At 38.3% G+C, this 23127-nt stretch overlaps 2 protein-coding genes across 12 annotated transcripts in view; one reads left to right on the top strand and one right to left on the bottom strand.

The window, feature by feature from the left end:
- Positions 1 to 1997: 1997 nt before the first annotated feature.
- LOC126340798 (leucine-rich melanocyte differentiation-associated protein-like) lies at positions 1998 to 23050 on the bottom strand. 10 transcript variants are annotated; one of them, XM_050001725.1, is made up of 5 exons: positions 22846 to 23050; positions 13105 to 13282; positions 9254 to 9380; positions 5796 to 5929; positions 1998 to 2820 (listed from the first exon to the last, which is right to left on the bottom strand). In XM_050001725.1, the coding sequence occupies exons 2-5, from the start codon at positions 13278 to 13280 to the stop codon at positions 2610 to 2612; spliced, it is 648 nt and encodes a 215-aa protein (XP_049857682.1). In that variant the 5' UTR covers positions 13281 to 13282; positions 22846 to 23050; the 3' UTR covers positions 1998 to 2609. The 10 variants fall into 10 exon arrangements, with proteins under 10 accessions (XP_049857682.1, XP_049857678.1, XP_049857680.1 ...); XM_050001721.1 differs by having other exon boundaries at positions 13105 to 13286; positions 22752 to 23030; XM_050001723.1 differs by having other exon boundaries at positions 13105 to 13286; positions 22846 to 23029.
- LOC126340665 (organic cation transporter protein-like) overlaps positions 22825 to 23127 on the top strand; it is a 115079-nt gene continuing 114776 nt past the window's right edge. For both annotated transcript variants that reach the window (XM_050001707.1, XM_050001709.1), the window contains exon 1: positions 22825 to 22912. The gene's annotated coding sequence lies outside the window, so the exon portion shown is untranslated. The remainder of the gene's footprint in view (positions 22913 to 23127) is intronic.

The raw sequence follows: 23127 nt of genomic DNA, 5'->3' as shown, positions 1-23127 counted from the left end.
CTGAAATAAAAATCATTTGTACATCCAAATATGCAGTAAATTTCTTACCAGTTGCATACTGTCTTCATACTGTTGCAAATTAATGATCAGATACATGAGATTGTCAGTTTGGGAGACCGAGAGGGGAGGAGAAGAGAAAGAGTGGGAGAGGGAGGGGGAAACGGTAGGAGGGGGAGAGACAGGAGAGGGAGAGGGGAGGGGGAGAGATGGTAGAGAGCTGTTGCAAAATGATTGATGCAGCCTTCCTCAACCTAATGGCATCCTCATCTCCATACTTACTTTCAAACCACCAAATGGTGCATGACTGAGTGTGCCTTGTACCAGTGCTAGTCTTTTCGTTTCCTGTTCCATTCACAAATATAGCAAGAGAAAACAACTGTCTATATGCCTCTGTAAATGCCCTAAATTCTCTATCTTCTTGGACCTTATACAAACCATACATTGGAGAGAGTATAACTGTTCTGCAGTCAGCTTCAAGTGCCAGTTCTCTACATTTTGTCAACAGCATTTCATAAAAAGAATGCCATCTTCTCTCCAGAGATTCCCATTTGATTTCAGAAGCATCACCATAATACTTGTCTGTTGATTGAACCTACCGGTAACAAATCTGCCAACATAACTCTGAATTACTTTGATGAAATATGTACTGTACAAATCAAACTCTTTAACAATACTTCTTCCACAAGGATGTTGAGATTTTGTTTAACTAGGCAATTTTTTCCCTCTTTAGGAGCTTTTGTCTTTTCTGCATTGCAAAATAACCCTGTTAATCATCAATATTCTGCTTAATTTTTTTGTATGTCATGGCATGGGTTATATTTCTCTATGGGACAACTGATGTACTAACAATGAAAAATAGTTACACCTTGTACTGGTTGTTACCTATCTCGTTTCTTGATAACTGAATGATTGTGGACTCTTACGCGGTATATTGTGGTAGGACCACATTCGCACCACGTGTTTGTAATTGAGAATAATACGAGTAGTTCCAGCACAATTTCAGCAAGAGTTATTTATTAGTAGCTGCTGAAAGATTACACACTGCGATCTCGTTTGTCTAGGGGTTTTCAAAGCTTTGTCTGCAAGAATAATAACTCCAACAAGCATGGCTTGGGTTTTCTTCTTGTTTGAAATAAACACTACCGGATCTGAAATACTTTCAGTTAAAAATTATATTTATTGGTACTTTTTGTTTAGTAACTACAACATTTTCACTATGAACATTGATACGTTAAATGCATTATACTGTACTGGTCACATAAACACGCCCATCTCTCTCCAATACCGACAAATAAGTGGCGGGCAAGCCAACACGTGCCCGGAAGTTGCAGACATTCCTGCATTGCAAATTCTTTGGTCTACTGACCTTAATAAACTCCAAAGATACATATAAATAAATACATATAAATATACAACGTTTAACATTTCAAATGAATCCATTATTTATCATAAAAGAAAATATTCATAATTAAATTAAACACATTTTCTGGCAACATAATGAAGTTACCTTAACTCTTTACAGTGGGCATCGTACTTTTCGCATGAGATAAACTTTATCTCCGACAGTTAAATACATTACAATCTGTATGCTGGATCTTTGAAATGGAAGATTGCAGCAGACGAAGGATCCAGAACTTCACCTAACAGTTCAAGACAATGTTTTAACACACCACTAGCCAACAATTACAAATGGGGTGCAGTAAGTTTGCGAGGTAGCTGCTAGAAGAAAAGACAGGGCAACAATTCAGGCAAGCTGTGGGTGCCCCTTTTTGCCTATACAGCTTCATGGATGTAAAAAGGAGTGAAGGAAGGAAGGTAGGTTAAGTGTCACTTAGTAACCTCATGTTAAGGTATGGCTATATTGCGTAACCTTTTAATGCTGGAGTGGAGAGAACTGTTGAAAATTATTTTCATCTGAAATATATGTGCCACCATTTCAACCACCAATTTTATAAATGGGAAATACACAAAAATTATGGAAAGAAAAAGAACAAGCATTAATCTTTAATTTCTTCCTTTTATTAAAAAAATGTTTTCAAAAGCTTGTGTACACAGATTTTAGTAAAAAAAATTAAAAAGGTTCATTGCCTCCTCTTATAACATAATTACTTGAGCAACAACAATACACTGTGCAACAACAGTAACAACAAATCTTTTCACGGAATGATAACAGTGAAATACACACTTCAATTCAAACTGCTGGCAAAATCTTTAACAGCAAAAGGTTTTTATCCATACAGTTTATTGGTAACATTTGGGAATGAAAACTAGACATGGAAAGACGAACAGTCAATTCAGATTTGGAGATAAAGACATATCATGTGAACTGCTGCTAATGCCTGTCAGTTTGAGCAACAACTGTATTCTTTATCCAGTCATTTGATTTTAAGGATAGTCTTATAGTTTTTTTTTTTAGGCATAAAGTCAGTACAGTAAACATCAACTGAGATTCCTTTTGTTGCAGAAATGAATCATTATTTACAGCCTTGTGCATAGCATTACAAAGAAAATGGACTGCAAACAAGCACCGAGGGATCACAAATCATGTTTTCCCTAAATGAAATAAAACTTGTTATCATCTTCAGTTCCCACTTACTGGTATACACACTTCAAATGACAGTGCTGCGGTTGTGGCCTCTATGGAAGTACCTCTCTATAGCTAGCAGTACTGAACTGATAGTATCAAACACTCCACCACGCATTGCTAAACGTTCCAAAAAGGGTCGACAGAATAATCTGTTCGCCTCCTTCTTTTCGTGAATCGTCACGTATCGATCATCCATGTGAATCAGGTGAGGAAACCAGGATATTACAAACAATCTGTCAAGAGAGTAACAAACAATTCATTAAGACTCAACATTTCAACTTTCTCCACAAACTATGCAAGAAAATGTTAAGCAGTTTGGAGGCCGATAACCACAGATGATGTTCCAGACATTTATAACAAATGCTTCAATAGGTATTAAAGCAAGCATGCAAACATATCCTACATAAAATAACACAGCATCATGCAGCAATAAACAAATGTAAATAACAAATATGCACTGTGCTGTTGCATTACTAATAAAAGGGAAAGATTAATTATGAAAAGTACTTCTGCCATTAGTGCATGTATAAATGTTGCATTAACAACTTTACACACTATTAGCTTTTATCTTTGAAAGAGGGAAGAACATATGCTCCACTTTTGGAAAAAGCCATCTGCAAAGAAGTCTGTAGTAACGGAGTCTGTTTTGTCTCTAGTTAAAATCAAATGTCACATCACTGAAACAGGCTCCTTTTATTCAGGGAAGAGGTCTATGAAAGGGCAATCATATTCTGCAATGGTAAGCCTCTCTGCCTCATCCAGTCGTAACTACAACTGTCATGATTAACTGCAACTGTGAACAATATGAAGATGACAGCTGCTACTGTCCACAGCACACAGGACACAGTGCAGGGTTATCATTTGTCATTTCAACAATGGATCACAATGGCAAACTACATACAATAATGAATTATTTCCAAATTATAAGATACACAACCCACTGTCCCATATGGATATTTCTGTGGACTGTGGGGTGGAGTTAATAAAGAAAGGCATGGACATTTTGTGTGTGTGTGTGTGTGTGTGTGTGTGTGTGTGTGTGTGTGTGTGGCAAATTTTTTTTTGCCAGTTGGCTGCCTAGTCCATCACTGAAAAGACTCGAGATCTGAAGAAGAGTACATGCATTTGCAACTGCCAATACCAAAACACTGTTTTTAATTATACAATGTCTGGGGTAATTGAGCATCATGCGTTTGGTGTGGAGGAGTACACTCGTAACAGTGGTTCTGCGATTAGTACTCAGCGAGCATTTCATATTCGGTTCAAACTTTGCTCACATGATTTCTGTTCCTTATATAAAAACTATTGGAGTTTGGATATCAAACTTCAGAGCATCAGGTTCTGCGATGAAAAGAAAATCTACTGGCCGATTCTGGAGTGTAACAATGCTAGAAAATGTGTCACATGCGAGAGGGACTGTTCAGCTATCTCCAAAGCATTCAGCATTTAAACATGCAGCTGCCCTATGACCCGCTGACAGGATTGTAAGAAAAATACCGCACACATATCTTCACACACATCCACACAAAATTATGGCTAACCAAGAGTTACAATGAGAGAGATTCTGAAACTTGTAGAGCTGTATGCGAGGCAAATCTTCAGAATATTCCCCCTGCTGTTGTTTCGGTTTCTTCTGGCGATGCCCAGTTCCATTAGCCACTTACTGTAAATAAACAAAATTCCCACTTCTTGGCATCAGAAAACCTTGAAGAACTTCACCAATGGCCATCTCACAGCCATCGTGTGACAGTTTCACACACTGTTGCTGAATCGGATTGTGTGAGATCCATATTTTTTCGAAGAAGATGGTGTAAAGGCACAGCTGCCAACCTCAAGAAGAGGACATCAGTAATCATGTGGAGAAGGGTCCAGTTACAGCCCCCTCCCCTCCCTCCAACAACTTTAAAAATTAGAAGCATCATGCCTTTAAACACTGCATATCGCACATTTTCCGACCCTAAATAAATAAGATACATATAATTGATCATAGCTTTATTTTCATATTAAAATTAATCCAATCATTTTCAATAAAGAAAATTACTTCAGCTTCAATGTCACTCAAATGTCATTCTCTCTCTCTCTTTTCCACCACCTTTTCATGTGACAGCAACTCTCACAAATTGCTGATGACAAATTTTTACAAAATCAGATAACAAATGCTGTTGTCATTGATGCTGTTGCAGCAGTATTGAGGGAATGTGAGACTTATTTTTTATCTACATCAGCATTTTTTTTTTTGTTGGTAAGGCGTCTTACAATTGTTTAATATTTTTATAACTATGACTTCGAACATTTCAGAGGCACTCCCCTGCCTCATAGAACGTGACAAGTTAGTAAATTTTGCTTCTAGTCAACCCCATTTCGTAAAGGAACACGTGTAAAGTCTATAAGCAACACCACAGACAGGGCAAAAGGAAACACATGCACAACATAGCAGCATTTAGTGATAGCAGGACAGGAACAATGTTCCTCTAACCTGCACCAACACAGCCAAGGAACACTGGTTTTGTGTTCTTTACACAGTCCAATCTAGCCATGGTCATGAATGCCCCTCTCCTGTGCTTGCCATTAAAACCCATTCCAGAAACCTGTCTCTCCAATTCAACAGTGAGTAATACATGAAAGACCCTGTATGTTGGAACTATAGTTGTAGTCATGAACGATGGTGGTCAAGTTTAGGCTTGTTCTGCGCACCTAAATCACACATTCTGCGAAAGCCACTGAGCATTCAGTAACATTGTGAATGTTCTGCTGTTAATGGCGTACCAATGCAATTACTAAATGTAATCATAGCAAGTTATTTGGAGAATTTCTATTCCATTTTTTGCAACTTGACATCGCTAATGGTGGTGCTATGTGATATATTCTGCAGAAGCAAGTGAGAGACATAATTTTCGGGATATGTGCTTTCTCCAAGAGGAAAACATGTGCAACCGCAGACTGCAACTCTCATATGGAATCGTCAACAATACAGTTCTCAACTGTACCTCGACATGCGTGAACTGAACATCATTCTTGGCTCAGACTATAGCAGTTTGATGCACAGAAGAATACTGTTTAAGTTGATAAAATACTAGTCCTATTTGATGTTACAATGTAACATACATTTCACACATATGTTTAAGTTGAGTGTAAAAGCTTATGCTCTAATTTTGAGTCTATCAATGTACTGAAAGCACAATACAAAACTAAGAAACATATTACTCACCTGTATTGAAGATGTTCATACACTGTTCCACCATTCAAGTAACTTGGAGCAGCAGGATTTCCCATCATACTAAGAAATCTCAGATTAGGGCAGCTTCTCTGTAGATTTCGTATGAATGGGAATAATTCATCTACCTAAAAAGTACCAACTAGCCCTTATTGCTTGTACACATTATGTCAGATAGACCCTATTTTATTAAATTCAACAACAGTAGCTTCACAAGATTTAATTTTTTAAAATAAATATTTTTCCTCTTCATGTTATGATGGTTGTACTATGGTCCATCTTAAATGGAATGTGCCATTCATTATAGAACTGTGCCAGGCATATTCAGTTATTATTATTACACAAGCAACAAAAGTTCGGGATAAAAAGGAATTAATGCAACAGAGCTATACAGAAGTATCACAGACATAAAGAAATGGCCTTTGAGGCACATCCTGGACTACAATAGCTATTCCCTAGAAAAGAAGGAGTCAAAGCAAACAACCACATGCACTTGGGTTGTCTTGGAACAGTTCGATTCACAGCATCATGGCAAATACGGGCAAAACACAACAGCGTATTCATACTATTGATCATCAATGTTTAGCGAAAATGCACATTTCTAACTTAAGATGGCATACTGAGAAAACATACAGCATTTGCAAAGTATTCTTTCATGTGAGAACACGAAAAGGGTCACTGGGGTAATAAATTCTCCTTGTTATTGGAAACTATAATGTTGCACAATGCTGCTTGAAGTATCACCCAAGAAACCGATGCAACATCTTGCACAGAAGCAGTTATGTTAAAGAACGCCTGGCCAAATAGCACTCTGTGAGTGAGACTGCTCTGTCGATGCTCCAGCCTAGTGCTCAGAGCACAGCAGCAAGTGAAAAAGGGTGGGGGGAATGAAGGCTGCAGCCAGACACCACTTGAGCAAATCAGTTTGCTGACAATACTTCTACTGTTATATCAGATTTACGTTCTGCATTAGGAATACTCTGGTGTATATGCACTTGTCCCAAAAAGAAAATGTGGGAAAGCCACATCGTTCAATGTAATGCCAAATGGGAATTGCATTACTTTTTGTATTGTTTAAAGGCCATGCAAAGCACTTAATATGCCATCGCACTATTATGAGCTGGAAAAACACTTATTGGAACATCATTTTACCACCAGCCACAAAGACAATATCAATAGAACAAAAAAACCAGCCTAAGTTGCAAAATATTTTATTTTTCATTCGATGACTTTTCAAATCAACCTATAGGACAGAAAACCAAATTTACACTCATACATAATATAGTTATGACCAAATTCTTAAGCACATGTCGAAGATACACTACATATCGTTTTAAACTTATGTAACAAAGTTGAAAATGACAATTCCAAATACGTCAAAAAATGTGTAATGTACATTTACAGTGCACACAGGTAACTGGCAGTTCACTCCTTCCTCTGTCGTAAGGAAACCTCAGGAAAGGCGGCGTCCTATCAAAATGTAGGAAATCTTTTTATTTATTAAAATGTTCTCCAATCATCAACAATAGAACAATTCTTACAATAACCGGACAAGCAATAATCGTACAACACTGCAACAACATTAATACTTTCAAAAATCTTTACCAAAAGAGTCAAATACTTAAAACCACTGACCAGTAATACAGAGCAGCACTATATACGACACATATTACAAAATTGTATGCCATGTCGACAAATAAAAATCCTTAAGTGTGAACAGCAATTAATTATTAAAGAAGTATTAAAAGAAACCAAAACAATAAGAGGACTTTTTAAATTCTTTATCAAAAAGGGTCACATACGTAAAATTAGCGACCAGTAATATACAGCAGTGCCGCATACAGCACATAAAAATCATTTAAGTGTGAAACTGTGCAAGTCAACAATAAAATTATTACTTTTTAAATCAATTACCAAAAACTGTCTATTACTTAAAACCACTGAATAGTAAAACAAAAAAGCACCATTTAGGGCATGTATTACAAAGTTGTATGCCAAATAGGAACATAAAAATCCCTAAAACTGGACAGGAATGTTAGTATTAAAAGGAAACAATAGGAGATTACAATCCTCATCACTTTCAAATGTTTCAAATGGCTCTGAGCACTATGGGACTCAACATCTGAGGTCATCAGTCCCCTAGAACTTAGAACTACTTAAACCTAATCAACCTAAGGACATCACACACATCCATGCCCGAGGTAGGATTCGAACCTGCGACCATAGCAGTCACACGGTTCTTGTGGTGTGGCCATCCAGGCTGCATTCACCTGGTTCCAAAGTTCATCTGTGGTGGTTGGCATTGGGTCACACTGCTGTGCCCGTCGTTTCAACACATTCCACACATTTTCAACTGGCGACACCAAGAAGGCACGTGCTTGTGCAGCAACATGTGGCCGTACATTGTCTTGCTGAAAAGTGCCGTCTGGGGTGTTGTGCAGAAAGGGTATGGATATGGGTTGAAGGATATCATTCACAAAGGTCACAGCATCCTGGACACACACTAAGTGTGATTTGTGGTTGTATCAAAGAGCACCCCACACCGTAAGGCCTGGAGCTGGCATTGTATGTCTTGCATGAATCCAATCAGTGTGATGCTGCTCCCCCCGTCTGCAGTGAACCAAACAGAATCTGGATTCATCCGAAAAATACTATGTGATGCAACTCCTGTCCCCAGTGATGTCTTTCCATACACCATTGTCATCTAGTATGTTTCTGCACATTTGTCAAAGGTAGACAGGGAAGTGTGTGATGTGCAAGTAACCCATGTCGTAATAAATGGCAACAGACTGTCACCCCCGATAGTGTACTATGTGTTCCACTGTTGAGCCAGAACTGAAAGGGACGCAAATCTGTCCCACAATGCCATTCGCATGAGGTGACGATCTTCTTGTGGTGGGTGGTCTGGGTGGTGCAACCTGACCCATCATCTTGTGTTCTATGACCTTCCGTGAACCACTCTGCATGTGCCCGTTGCACTGCCAAAATACTTTGTCCCACACGAGCAACAATTTCCCAGATTGATGCATCACATTCTCTCATGCAAATAATGCGCCCTCTTTCACACTCACAAATTTCACGGTACGAGTCGTGCATACATCTGCGAGGCATCTGTACATCTGCTCAAGTCACACTGATCCATTATCTTCAGTTTACAGTGACAATGAGAGCCACAGATACATTTTACCAGCAGGTAGTGTTGTGCCACAATATTGATGTTAAACTTTGACCCACAGGCCAACATGGCTCAAATGTTAATCATTTCTGCAGAACACGCTAATGTACATGTCCTGTGAATATGAACGTCCTATCTCTGGTTATTCAAGATGTTTTTTTGTTTCTTTTTTCCAGAATATGAGTCTATCAGTAACAGCAAAACCATTCTTATATCTGAGGTTAATTGAACATTATCAACTGAATCTGGATAGCTGTAATTAAATTTTCAAAATTACCTTATTATAATTCAGCCAAAGAAGCTGGAGATTTGGCAGATGTGGAAGTATAGTTTCTGAATCCAGCTCATTACGGTCCAAGATCAAAGAGGTAAGGTTAGGAAATTCTGACAAGAAGTCCAGATTCCTGTTGATAACACGGATCCATTTCATTAAATGCACTAATTTATTTAAAGTAAGATAAAGTAGGTAACAAATTCACATATAAAATGACACACAAATCAGTTTTCAGACAACTAATGAGGGATGTACTGAAGAACACACTACAGCTCATCGGCTTTGACAATTGATGGGAAGGAATGCACTTTCAATTAAAAGTATGAGGCTTTTCTTTGGGACACAAATATACCTATGGCATGTGCAATGCATACACAAAAAGACTTATGATGTGTGTGTTGGCTTCACCAATACTCAACTGAAATATGATCTTGTTACCTAAACTAGACCTCAGGATACATTACAAATCAGTCTTGTCACCACAACCTTTTATATATGCTGACAGTGATGTAACTGTTCAAAACACAGAAGTAGTATTGTGATTTTCAATAGTCTCACTAATTTGTATGCACAAATTCTGTCATTCTATTTTGAGTATATTTTGTATGCACTCTGATACACCATGTACCGTACTTACACAACTATACATTGTTTGGTGGCCTGTGGACTAAAGGTGTACACAATGAACACATTTCATCCGTCATTAGGTCAAACTATGGATGTACGTGGACTTTTCAGTCATCTGGTCCTCTGACAACCTGCAGAAGCAATTAAGTGTTGGTGTGTCAGAAAACCTGCAGAAGAAATGTGCTACAAATATTTATTCTTATTTTCCTTTGCAAACAATATGCTGCTGAATAATTGGTCATGTCTTGAAATAAATAAAGGAGAAACAAAGAAAGCACAAATGTGCAGGATGCACATACAGAGCAATAATGTTGGCTCTGTTCACTGTTTAACTGACTGCAAAACAACACTGGCACAAAAGTTGATAAAAAAATCTTTTGATGTAGCAACACACTGATCCGCAGTGTAGCCCAGTGTATGGGTTAGACTGAAAGGTGACAGTCTGGTTGTGAATTGGCAAAGTGTTACTGAATGCTTCAGTAAATCCCAAATGTCAGTTAATAACCACAACACGGAGCACAATCAACATTCTTGCTAACCATCCAGATTTAAGATAACCGAGCAGTTTGTCATAATAATGTGCAAACTGAAACCCACATGACCGGCAGCCTCAAAAAGTGTGCATTTTTTGTCAGAATAGGAAAACTTGGAAAAATAATATAGGTTTTCCTCTTAATAAATTGAATGACATCTGACTATTTTCTTGGGAAAATGTTACCTTTACCCAGGCATACAGTTCCACTATTCTTAATTTTCAATATGATTCATGACAAAGTATATTCTCATATTAAAATTACAGGCACAATTTGATAAAATGTATATTTTTGAGTTGGGTTTACCTGCAATAACATGTGACAAAATAAAGATTTTGAATGAAGTTATCTGCACTGGCTGCAGAATACTTTTTATTAAAAGTCGCAACAGGCTTTCCTTCAATTGAAGATCCATCTTCAAGTGATAAAGAATCTTTTTAAAATGTCATTGCTGAAAGGTATCTGAAGTCGGTACTACCTTGCCTGCTGCCACTCAACTCCCTTCCTGCTTGTGGCACGATTTTGCTATATCCTTCCTTTTAAATATGGACTACTGTTTTCAGTGCAGTATTTCTTTACAACTTGTTGTGGAAGATAATGAGTGGCTCTAAGACAGTACGTTTCAGTGATGACTTTTTAAAAAGATTCTTTATCGCCTAAGGACACGTCTTCAATTGATGCAAAATCAATAATGACTTTGAGTAAAACGCATTCTACATCTAGTGTGGATCATTTAATTCAAAATTGGAAATTTAGCTAGTGTTGCCAGCAATTTAAAATAATCTGCTCAAAATTAAGATTATTCATTTGTTTTGCTTTACTCAGTCAGGAAGATGTATTTTGTAATCCACACTTAGATCAGCAAAATGCGCGGACACACACACACACACACACACACACACACACACACACACACACAGACTGTAATATTCCTAGAAGTCTCCTACAACAGTATACCTGTTTGATTTCCTCTGAGAGCAAGATTAACGGTTCAGTAATAACCTTTGAACAAGACAGAAAGAATTAAGCTACTATCTTAATTTTAAGATGCAGAAGGGAGAGCAATTGATCATTTACTCCCAGGTATTTCCTACATCAGCTACATAGGAATACACATTACCTACACAGGCACATAAGGTGTTTTCCTGTTGTCGTGTTTAAAACAGCACCTCTCCATAGGTCAGGAAGTAGCCCTGTCACACAAACACCAAAAATCTGAGGCATATTCTTGGCATTGCATGTCAGATCATCAACATTCTGTAATGGACCCTGTCATGAGCTACAGGAACACACTGCTAGGGCCATGCTACACATAACAGGATAAGAAGAGTGATAATCTAAAGCAAGGACCTCTCACTCACACCTTTGCCTAGTTTTTCCAGGAAAATACTTGTTCCGTGTAATAATTAATCTTTCTCTGGATCAAAAGTTTGCATCCAATCACTTAGTCAGTCTGATTCCAAGATGCCACAACAAAAGTAAGGCATAATCTACATGGGATGATTGATCTGTGTGAAGTATTCCAAGATGGTACCACACACAAAAATGGAAAATATGCATATACGCACACCTTGCATTTAAATGCAGTGTAAATTACTGAAACTAAATTAGGTGTCAATCATTGAACTTGCATTTCATACTACATACACTACAGAATCATTATTTTTAATACATTATATTTATCATGAGGCACACGTGCAACAAATAGTTTTAAAATTAGGGGAGAGTATAAGGCATTCCTTTGTAAGTACACAGGAATAAAGTTCTGAAATGTATTCCAAGTTTGAATTTACTGACACATCCAGGAAAAGAAAATCTTGCATTTAGAAAGGATCACAAGTGTAAAACATCTTCCTCTTTTCACACATGGTGGCCTGTGAAGCAGGAGCATATGTGGACTGTGAGCAGATGGATTCTGTCTTCTTGGCTTTTTAAAACTATTTAACATTCTCATACAAATTAAGTTTAAGAACACAGAAGACAAAAATTCAATGACAGAACGGCCATAATTATTATAAGGTCACATTCATTTTATCTACTATTTCCTCTGAGTCTTTACTTTAACACAAAATTAATTTGATTAATGCTAGAAAACTGTAACAGGTGCAAGATGAAAACATTAATTGTAGTCCTTTAAAAATGGAGTTCAGTTGCAAAATATGAATAACTTAGTAGAAAAAACACTATAAAGTGACTGCAGCTGATTTAGCACCCACATCAAAGATTCTTTCCTAAGAGTTACAGTCATAGTAGGCCCATGAACAAAAGTTTTGGTAAGAGTGGAAGACTGGAATCTAACCACACACGTTAAACCCATTGATAACAGATGTCAGCTTTTTGATCCATGACTTTGATTTGCTTCCCATTATTTTCTGGAAAGTAGATTGTAGTGACATATTAATCTATAGTGTAGCTTATGGTTAAGTTAAGGATTAAAGTGAAACAGAGTTGGGAAACCCAGAGAATATGAAATCTTAGTTGTTGTGAATGTAGATTTTGATGAGTGGTCTATGTTTTACACTTTGAGACTCTCATGGGTCAAAGCAGGTAATGGTATTATAAGGTTTAAGTACTTTCCTATTAACATTACTCATTTTGTAACAAAAGGAACAAAAATATTTTTCAATTAAGTTCATTAACTATTTTATTACCTTATATCTGGTACAAACATTACACTTAGGCTTCAATACTCACTTGAATTTATTACGAGTAAGATCAAGAATCTTCAAAAGTATTCCATAACTGTCAACCACATTATAAGGCATATGTGACAGGTTTTCATCAACAAGTGACAACCGTTCATTCTCATATGGTGTTATATCAGCATTATCTCGCTGATCCACATAAACATGGCTTGTTAACGATGTCATATCTTACTGAAACAGAAATCTAAGGTTAGACAATATGGTAAATAATATGCCAAAGTTATTCAAATCATACAACTTATAAAATTAACAATGTCTCAAGGGTCACCAATTAATTTCTGCCTATAATTGTTGTAGAGAGAATCTGGGCTGAGGTAAGAAATGAATTATTGATTTTAGGTGACAAGAAAGCTTTGTGTCAGACTGACATTCATACATGGATCCTTGCTTTTTGCAGGCAGTGGGATACCAATTAATGTCATCTCAACATAACTTATTAACTTTCACAGAACTTGCTACTTGTTTCTCCTCTTTCCATTCAAACTCTGCACATAGTCTCCTATGGTGCTGAGACTAGTGACTCTGACAGAAAGGATGGAGTGAGCTTAGTTTATCTAAAGCAGCAGGGAAGAGTCAGTGACAAGCATTGCATCAATCTGTGAGGTTTGATCCAATGGCATAGTTAATGTCCCACAGCTGGGTAAAGGCAGGATTACAGGTTTGAAACCCAGTCCATCACATTGTTTTGTGACTACCACCTCATTTCTTGTGTCATTGGCACTGTTTAGTCAATTTAGCTCCCTCAGAGTTATTGCATTTACTAAAAAAGACAATGAACTACACAGTGATTTCTTGTTGTGCTAGCACTGCTTTCTCAACGTTGCCCTCTCGGAGTAAACGGAATTTGCAAAGAAAACATTGGCCTGTGCAGAGCCCACTGGATTTCTTGCCAGATGGTGTAATGAGCGCAAAAAAAAAAAAAAAAAAAATGTTACATGAAATAATCAAAGAAAATACTTTTCTTAAAGAGTATTTGTCAGCAATTTGCTGAAATCTGTTTAAATATTTTGCACCTGGACAAATCACAAGTATTAAAATTTTATATACTGACTATAATTGTACCGTAGCATGCCTCTGATATAATGAATATTTCTCAGTTCATCATAAAAGAGGCTTCACAAATTCTTTTAACATAAGACAGTAGTCTTCAGTAATGGGCAAAAATCAATGGAGAGTGCATGGAATTTGAAGCCACATATTAAATTACAGGAGAGGCTTCACTAGTTCAGCCATCAAGAGTACAGTATAAATGAGAAAAGAGAGAGAGAGAGAGAGAGAGAGAGAGAGAGAGAGAGAGAGAGAGAGCACGAAACACTCAATTACAGAAAGATGACGAACACAACAACTGAATTTTACACTATACATGTGCATAACAACACTTACAAATAGTCAGGGAATTCTGAGTAAGCAAGGCAGCAGCACTATTTAATAACACATATGCCACTGACACAGATAAGAAACTCATTTATTACTTTTGCAGCAGATTATTCTGGAACAAATCTGCCGAATTCGATAACAAATGTCAAGTCACATTATGTCAATATTCACAAAATTTGCTGTACAAATGTGCCCTGATGATCAGAGCTAAACTTGGAGAACTACAAACTAACTGTATCATAGCCACGATACATTTTTACTGTAGCTCATTCGGCTTAGACCGAAGAAGAACAACTCAAAACACAGAAATATGTAACACTGGTGTCATACTTTACAATCCACTGTCAGCACATACACCTGGTAGCAGGTGTACTAACATTCAAACAAATTTCAGGCCTGCAGCCGATCATGGCCTAATTCATAGCACAATATTTCAACTGGGCACCTGCCAGTCATCTTCAGAAGCTGATGAAGACTTGCTCTGTTCCACAATATATAGCACACTGAGTATTCCTCGCAGGCATCAAAGTCAGGTTTACAGATGGACCACATTTCATGGTGGTAGCGCCCTTGCTGGTGGAACAGCAGAATTCAGCTGTACTCTGCATTACTGTTTGCCACGACTATGGGTGCACTCTGTTGTCTTTGATCACGACACACTGCAGAGATGATGAGGTCCCACGTATTGTCCAGCTGGTAGCCAACTTTTCCACCAGTGATGGATTCTTTAATAATCGAGTTCCAGAAAATGTTGCTGTTGCCACGATCATAGTTCTATCATATGCCACTGAACATGCAGTAGTGGAATTGCCTGGTTGCAAAGGCAAGTGCAACGTTTACGTTCAGTGCGATGTTCTTTCACAGCGCGTGTGGCGTGTCCTATGTAAACCATTCAACTTTAACAACCATATTAACAGCAAATTCCAACCATCTGCAATAACAAATTGTCCTTCACCGATTCCAGAAGGTCTACAGTCTTAGATGATGGACAGAAAATCACTTTCACTGGAAAATTACAAAGGGTTCTTGCTATTTTAAACAAAATGTTACCCACAAAGGGAAGAATAGCTAATGATTGTGCTGGCTTGTTCTCTTTTTCATCCGCTTCCTGATACTCGATTTTAATTGACAGTGCCTTGTTAACCTGCTGAGTAGAATATCCATTTTTTTTCTGAACACTGTCTTTAAGTGAGCTCTTTAGGCAGTCTCTGTAGCTGAGATAGTGTGAGCTCTATGTGTGAGTGTTTTAAGCAAGCTCGTAGTTTGCTAGGACTCGAACCTCCGGCGGGAGGGGCCATGCAATCCATGACATGGTGCCTCAAATTACACAGCCACTCTGCGCGGCGTCAAAGAATCTGTGCGAGGGGCCCCTGTTAAAAGGGATGACATCAGAGCTAACCAAATGGTCAGAACTGTAGAATCTTTGGCACTAATTGAAAAAAAGTTTCAGGTTGACATCACTGCTTTGTTTTGGCATGCTCTATGCTCAGCAGACTGACAGCTTCACTGCACCTACCCTCTGTCTCCCTTGGTGGCCAACCTTTTTATGGAGGAATTCACAGAGTGGGCGGTTGAATCAGCTGCCCTTAAACCAAATATATTTTGGAGCTTTGTGGATGATCTTTCATAGTGTGGCCGCATGGAGGAGATAAATTGACAGAGTTTCTTCACCACCTCAACTCCGTTCATATCATCATTCGGTTCACTATGGAAATAGGGAAAGCTGTCTTGGTTTGATGAAAGAATGATATAGCTCTCCGGGGCATCCAGTTTATCGTAGGCCCCCTCACACAGATCACTATTTGCAAGTGTAAAGTTATCATCACTCGTTGCAAACTATGTGTGCGCTTAAAATGCTCATACACAGGGCTCACACTTTCATATCTGGATAGTCTGCCTGAAGAGTTCACCAACCTAAAGACAGTGTTCGGAAATGAAGAATCAGAAAGTGGATAAAGAGGTGAAGATGCTATCAAAATCATTAGCTTTTCTTCCTTTTGTGGGCAATATTTCATTTAGAATAGCAAGAATCCTCTGTAAAGTTCAGGGAAGGAAAGGAAGATTGGGTTTAACATCCCACTGACATCGAGGTCATTAGAGACGGAGCGCAAGCACGATTGTGTCAGGTATGGGGAAGGAAATCGGCCATCCCCTTTTAATGGAACCATGCCGGCATTTGCCTGGAGCGATTTTGGGAAATCACAAAAACCCACTACACCACCTTACTCAGTAAATTTCAGGTGAAAGTGACTTTCCACCCATCCTCTACAACTGTAGACTTTTTGGGATCAGTGAAGGACAACTTGTTATTACAGAAGGCTAGAATTTACAAAATACCTTGTCAGTGTGGCATGGCATATACAGGACACACCACACATTGTTAAAGGGAAATACGGAAGTGTCCGATCCCGCCCGTCTGCTTTGACCCAAGACGTCACAAATATGGCGGAAACGACTATAAACCATGATTCCAATATGGCGCATATAAAGTCGGTACGTACACATTATCGAAAAACAAACACACACACTTTCCACAAAAAGCCTAATGACACTAACGGGACAAGTGCGGGAAATAGGGTGTTTTTGGGTGGGGGCAAACTAAATATAAACAAGTGCCGGTAGACAGGCACAATAAATAAAACACACACACAAAATTTCTAGCTTTTGCAACCGACGGTTGCTTCTTCAGGAAAGAGGGAAGGAGAGGGAAAGACAAAAGGATGTGGGTTTTAAGGGAGAGGGTAAGGAGTCATTCCAATCCCAGGAGCGGAAAGACTTACCTTAGGGGGAAAAAAGGACAGGTGTACACTCGCGCACACACATACATATCCATCCGCACATACACAGACACAAGCAGAAAAATGTCTGCTTGTGTCTGTGCAGATGTGTGTGTGTGTGTGTGTGTGTGTGTGTGTGTGTGTGTGTGTGTGTGTGTGTGTGTGTGTGCGCGCGAGTGTACACCTGTCCTTTTTTCACAGACACACATACTCAGACATAAGCAGAAAAATGTCTGCTTGTGTCTGTGTATGTGCAGATGGATATGTGTGTGTGTTCGCGAGTGTACACCTGACCTTTTTTCCCCCTAAGGTAAGTCTTTCCGCTCCTGGGATTGGAATGACTCCTTACCCTCTCCCTTAAAACCCACATCCTTTTGTCTTTCCCTCTCCTTCCCTCTTTCCTGAAGAAGCAACCGTTGGTTGCGGAAACTAGAAATTTTGTGTGTGTGTTTTATTAATTGTGCCTGTCTACCGGTCCTTTCCCGCTTGGTAAGTCTTGGAATCTTTGTTTTTAATATATTTTTCCCATGTGGAAGTTTCTTTCTATTTTATAAATATAAACAAGTTTAGACACCCACCCCCATACAAAACCACACAAAACGACGAAAAAAACGGACATCACAAAACTCCCCAAATACCACTAAACACAATATCATCTGGAATCGGACACTTCCCTTGACCTATATAGCTCAACAGCAGCTCCCGATCACATAAATTAGGATCAAATACGTCCCTTGGCCTATATAGCTCCAAAACATCTCCTGATACAAATATCAACATGCACAGCCACACATTGGGATCGAACACTTCCCATGACCTGCGCAGTGTTAATTTTATCCGTCATATCCATTCCTCAACAAAAACAACAACGGATTAATTTTACTAAAATTACCACACGATGTACGGTGAACAACACTAAATCAACCTTCACACAAAATCGTTAACTCACTGAAAGGAATTCCACTACAAACACAGCTGACACTCGAACAATTCTGGACAATGAGCGAAAGAAAACCGAGCCCATTACACCACACAAACAAAAACCCTGAACATACCACCAGAGAGCACAACAAACCACAACACAATGATATCTACAAAACACGCCACACTCACAAGCCAAACTCCACGCTGTCATGATGTCACACACGACAACACCCTTACGTTACGGGTCAAAGCCGAACGCCAATATTACACTTGCGTTTAGCAACCAAGCAAGACTACTACTGCCGAAAACTGTATTTCCACTAAACATTCAGTGGAGCACGATAGAATTATGATTCTGACCACAGCAACATCTTTTTGGGATTCCATTATTAAAAAATCCATGGAGGTACACCTGGTGGGAAAGCTGGTGAACTGAGATAGTGGCTACAAGTTTGACATGATTCTGACCACAGCAACATCTTTTTTGGGATTCCATTATTAAAGAATCCATGGAGGTACACCTGGTGGGAAAGCTGGTGAACTGAGATAGTGGCTACAAGTTTGACAGTGCATGGAACCCTGTCATCTGCACAATTTGTTCTAATTGAAGATGACAGAATGCGCCAAGGAACAGTCGTGACAAGCAGTAATGCAGAGGACAGCTGACATCCACAGTGCCACCAGTGACGGTGTGGTCCATTTGCAAACTTGATTTTGACACATGCACAGAGTACTTGCATTGCACTTTATATTGCAAAATGGAGCAAGTCTTCCTCAGTCTTTGATGGTTCACCTGGAGATGATTGGCAGTTACCTAGTCAAAATACTGTGTATGAATTAGATGACGACCGAAAGTGCAAGTGTTTTTTTTTTAAATATAAATTCACTGAAAAAAATTTTTAAAATTCACACCAGGTGTACTATCTTTAGTATGTGTGTTTTTGCACCAGAATGTTTCTGCTGCTTATCTGATTTTGCTGTTTCTGATGCAATGCCAAAGCACCACCACACAAAGGCACTCAATTCAAGAATAGTTGTGAGAGAAATAGTTTTTGCTGGTGCTCGTGTATTGATATTTCTCAAATGTGTAATGCAACTAACTTTCGTGTTTCAGTAACATTACTGTCTGTGGTTCTTGTACATGCTCTAGGTTTATGTGGTCTGATTGCTAAGTTTCCTTTTCACATGAATTCCACTTGAGGTGGCACGATATTAAGGCATTCAGTAAGAGTGGATTCGAACCCCCATCCAGCCACCCTGATTTGAATTTTGTACGGTTTCTTTAAGTTGCTAAGATGAATGCTGGAATGGTTTCATTGAAAAGACCATGGCCAATTTCCTGCACCATACTCCTCAAATCCAATCCATGCTTGTGTACATTTTATATACGTCAATTATATCTGTAATGCATCTTAAATGTTCTGTTGTGCAGAATTCTTAAATGACAAACAAATGGAAATGAAGTCCCATGCTGCTTGACAGAGCCTAGGGGAATGATGCGGGAGACCCGCACCGCTGTACTAAGCATGGTCCTAAGGGAGGTGGTTTGCCGTTACCTTCCTACGACCGTACTGGGGATTGATGATGATGATGATCAAGACGACACAACAACACCCAGTCAACTAAGGGCAGGTGAAAATCCTTGACCCCTCTGGGAATCGAACCCGGCACCCATTGCTTGGAAAGCAAGAGTGCTACCGTAAGACCACGAGCGGCGGATGACAAACAAATAAATACAGAAATTATTTATACAATTACACAGCTTTATGAATGCTTTGACTTTGTTTTGGATAATTTTTTCTGATTAGGCACACAGTCTCGCAAATGATATAAACTTAAAATTTTAACAAAATATGGAAAAATTTCAGATTACTAGACAGTAGTGGAACAGGCAAAGTTGCATAAATGCTGGATTTTTGAACAATACAAGTTATCACTTGGAATTATAGCTAGTGGTAGGGAGAACATCTCTTTCTATTAACTACTTTGCTACTTGATGCCTAAATGACAAAAACCAGCGAAGCTCTAAAATAATTTTTATATGACCTTTTTGGCAATAATTAGGTAGTGGACACACATGCATTTTCCATAGATGGTGTGTGATTTCAATGTGACTGCATCACAAGAAACAAAATTAGCAATGTTTTATATGCTGCTGCACACAGCCTTCACTGGTCATCTGAAACGTCGGTAGTTTATTGTACATGACAATGACGCACACAAGAGAATTGTATTGAGATGGACTCCAATCATGAACATCTACACTATTGTGCTAATGTACTACGAATGCACATAAAATGAGCAAAAACACTTTTTTAAAGTTTTTATGATGATGGGGGTGTTACATGAACATATAAATTTGGATATACTACAGTACAAACTACTAAAACATTTATCTAGAATTCATATCCTTAAGCTTTGCCACTTCGTAACCAAATTATTATGTTCCAATTTGACTTAGACCTCAGGCTATCAGGCCACGTTATGGGTGGGCATTTGAGTCTATCAGTACCATCAAGGGTGGTTTTCTTTTTATTTATTTTTTTGGGGCCTTTTATTCAGTCTGTTGAGTAATGTCTGCCGGATAACTAGATAACTAAAGGTCAGTACTGTATGATATCCTTAGATTATTATGGACTGTTAATAAGTAGCTTATCTATCAGTTTATTTTGCTTGTGAATTTCTTATAAGTGTTGTTGTAAACCCAATTATAAACTGCAACAAAGTCTACTTTCCCCATTTTTTAATTTGTCATATAAATCTCTTTTTCAGTACATATTGGCTACTGTACACGAGATTTTGGATAGAAAACCTTTTTAGCTGTTGGTTTTTCAATCATCAAACACGCTTCATTAAAATTTTTATAACAAATTGGATGAATATGGTGAGTAATTACAAAGCTGACTGAAACAGTGTATACTTACAATTTTTTACAATTGAAAGGGTCGATTAACTTTTTTTTTATGCATAAGATAGTGTAGGGATTCAATTGTAGCAGCTTTGCAGTAGGTAGGCAGTCACAGACTTTTTAAAATTTTGTTGTTCAGAAAGAGATTTTACGTCTCGGTAATCTGTTGTACAATTTCATCCATACATGATATACACTGTTTTTGCATAGTGTGATGTTGCAGTGACTCACATGTGCATCAAGTTCCGGTACAGTAAACATGGCTTAATTAGTTTTCAGAAAATAGGTTTCAAATCTCAGTATACGTTTTTTTCTGGGATAGGCTAACTACTTCCAACAGATAAATGCAGGGATGGGGTAACATATTTCCTATCTTCAAGGATCGGTTTACCTTATTTTCTACTGCTTGTTTGTTTCATTATTCTTATAACTGCCTTCTGTTTCCTGGAAACTGTTTTGGTCTGGTGTACATTTCCCCAGCAAACAGATTTAAGGCTAGAATCAACTGACGAGTTTGACACCTGGGTAACTAAATTACAAATAATTACTAGTTCACACACCAATCATAATTTAAAGCCGTGTTATGAATATAGTGTTATTTTCTCTTTACATATTTTCTGTGTGCTTTTCGGTCTGAATTTTCCTCCTGAAAATGTTTTTGAATTTTTGTACTAATTCTTGTCCATAATGAGCACACATTGCTAATACAGTGGTTGCAACTAATTACACACATAGGCTCTCTTTTGTCTGGATCACAATCCACGAAACACAGTGTTACATGCAAAACATAAGAACACTTAAAAGGAGACCTGTTACGGGTAACAATAATAAGAAACAACTTACAAGCTGCTTCTAGTCAGTCATAATTTGTTTTCTTACAAGTTTACGTTATACGAGTCATTTAGGGGATGAAAGACTTTTACCAAATGCGGATATTCCATGTTTTTATCGTATTAACGAAATTTCTGTAAATACTTTTTAACTCCGAGCCACACCATTCTATGAAAAAAAAACGTCACTTGTTTTCGACGATACGTCAAATTGGTAACTACGAAAATGTGGTGAGCCTGTTTAAAAAATTGTTGTCCAGTGCAGTTGACGTAGTTGATGCATTCGTTTTCATTGGCACTCAGTTTTGACCCCGTCTGTCACATTCCTATAAATTAGTTCATTAGTACAGTATCGAATGTTCCCCTCTAGCGCAAAAGCTTTTCTATAATATTAATTTACAGTATGATACTTTGTTACTATTTAATCACTCAGATATAACATTTTTGAAAACAATGGAAAGCAGACGTTCATGTGTAATTCGCTCAGACGTTTTCAGCAAATGTCAAATATTTGCGATTATCTGTTATCTAATTATATTTCATTTGTGAACTGTAACAATATTAGTTACCTCTTATTGTTTCACCTACTGTCTTTGTTTAAGAACAATGTCACGTCGAAATGTAGTTGCTGTAAAGTTGTGCTAATTTCCTAAAAACTATTTATCTGGCTAGGTACATACAAGTCCTACGAAACCTTCAATCCTTCATGTGACATTTTGCCATCTACATAACAGGCAGCAAAGTTTCTCCCTCCCTGACGGTGGAATGGGTGGAGGGGAAACAGGCACTTGAATCGCTGCAGACAGGAGGGGGTACTAACCTACACAGTACACACACAACAATAGCGGTCTGTTCAGCGAGCAATTTCTGCCCTAGTCCATCCACGCCAGCTACGACAACGTCACGTCGTCTACCTCGTTGCTCCACAGGCACGTGTAGCCGTGCGCCACCGGTTCCGCAGGATCACTTCCACCGCGCACGGTAAGGACACAGCTCTAATACGATTTCCTACACATGCTACTAAATCCAGTACTCCAAATAGCCTGTAGTGTAGGGTGTGTATCCCTTCGTTGTACTGTACAGTATTACGACTAAGCGTAGATGCCTGCGTCAGTGTTTTGTTTTTTATGTGACGCTTGCTAGAGGTAGCAAATAACTGTTAGAAATAACCGGTTATTGAGAAGTAGCAGTTACTG

The sequence above is a fragment of the Schistocerca gregaria genome, chromosome 1 (genome assembly GCF_023897955.1).
Source record: "Schistocerca gregaria isolate iqSchGreg1 chromosome 1, iqSchGreg1.2, whole genome shotgun sequence".
NCBI classification, from domain to species: domain Eukaryota; kingdom Metazoa; phylum Arthropoda; class Insecta; order Orthoptera; family Acrididae; genus Schistocerca; species Schistocerca gregaria.
This window is presented reverse-complemented; position numbering and strand designations above follow the sequence as displayed.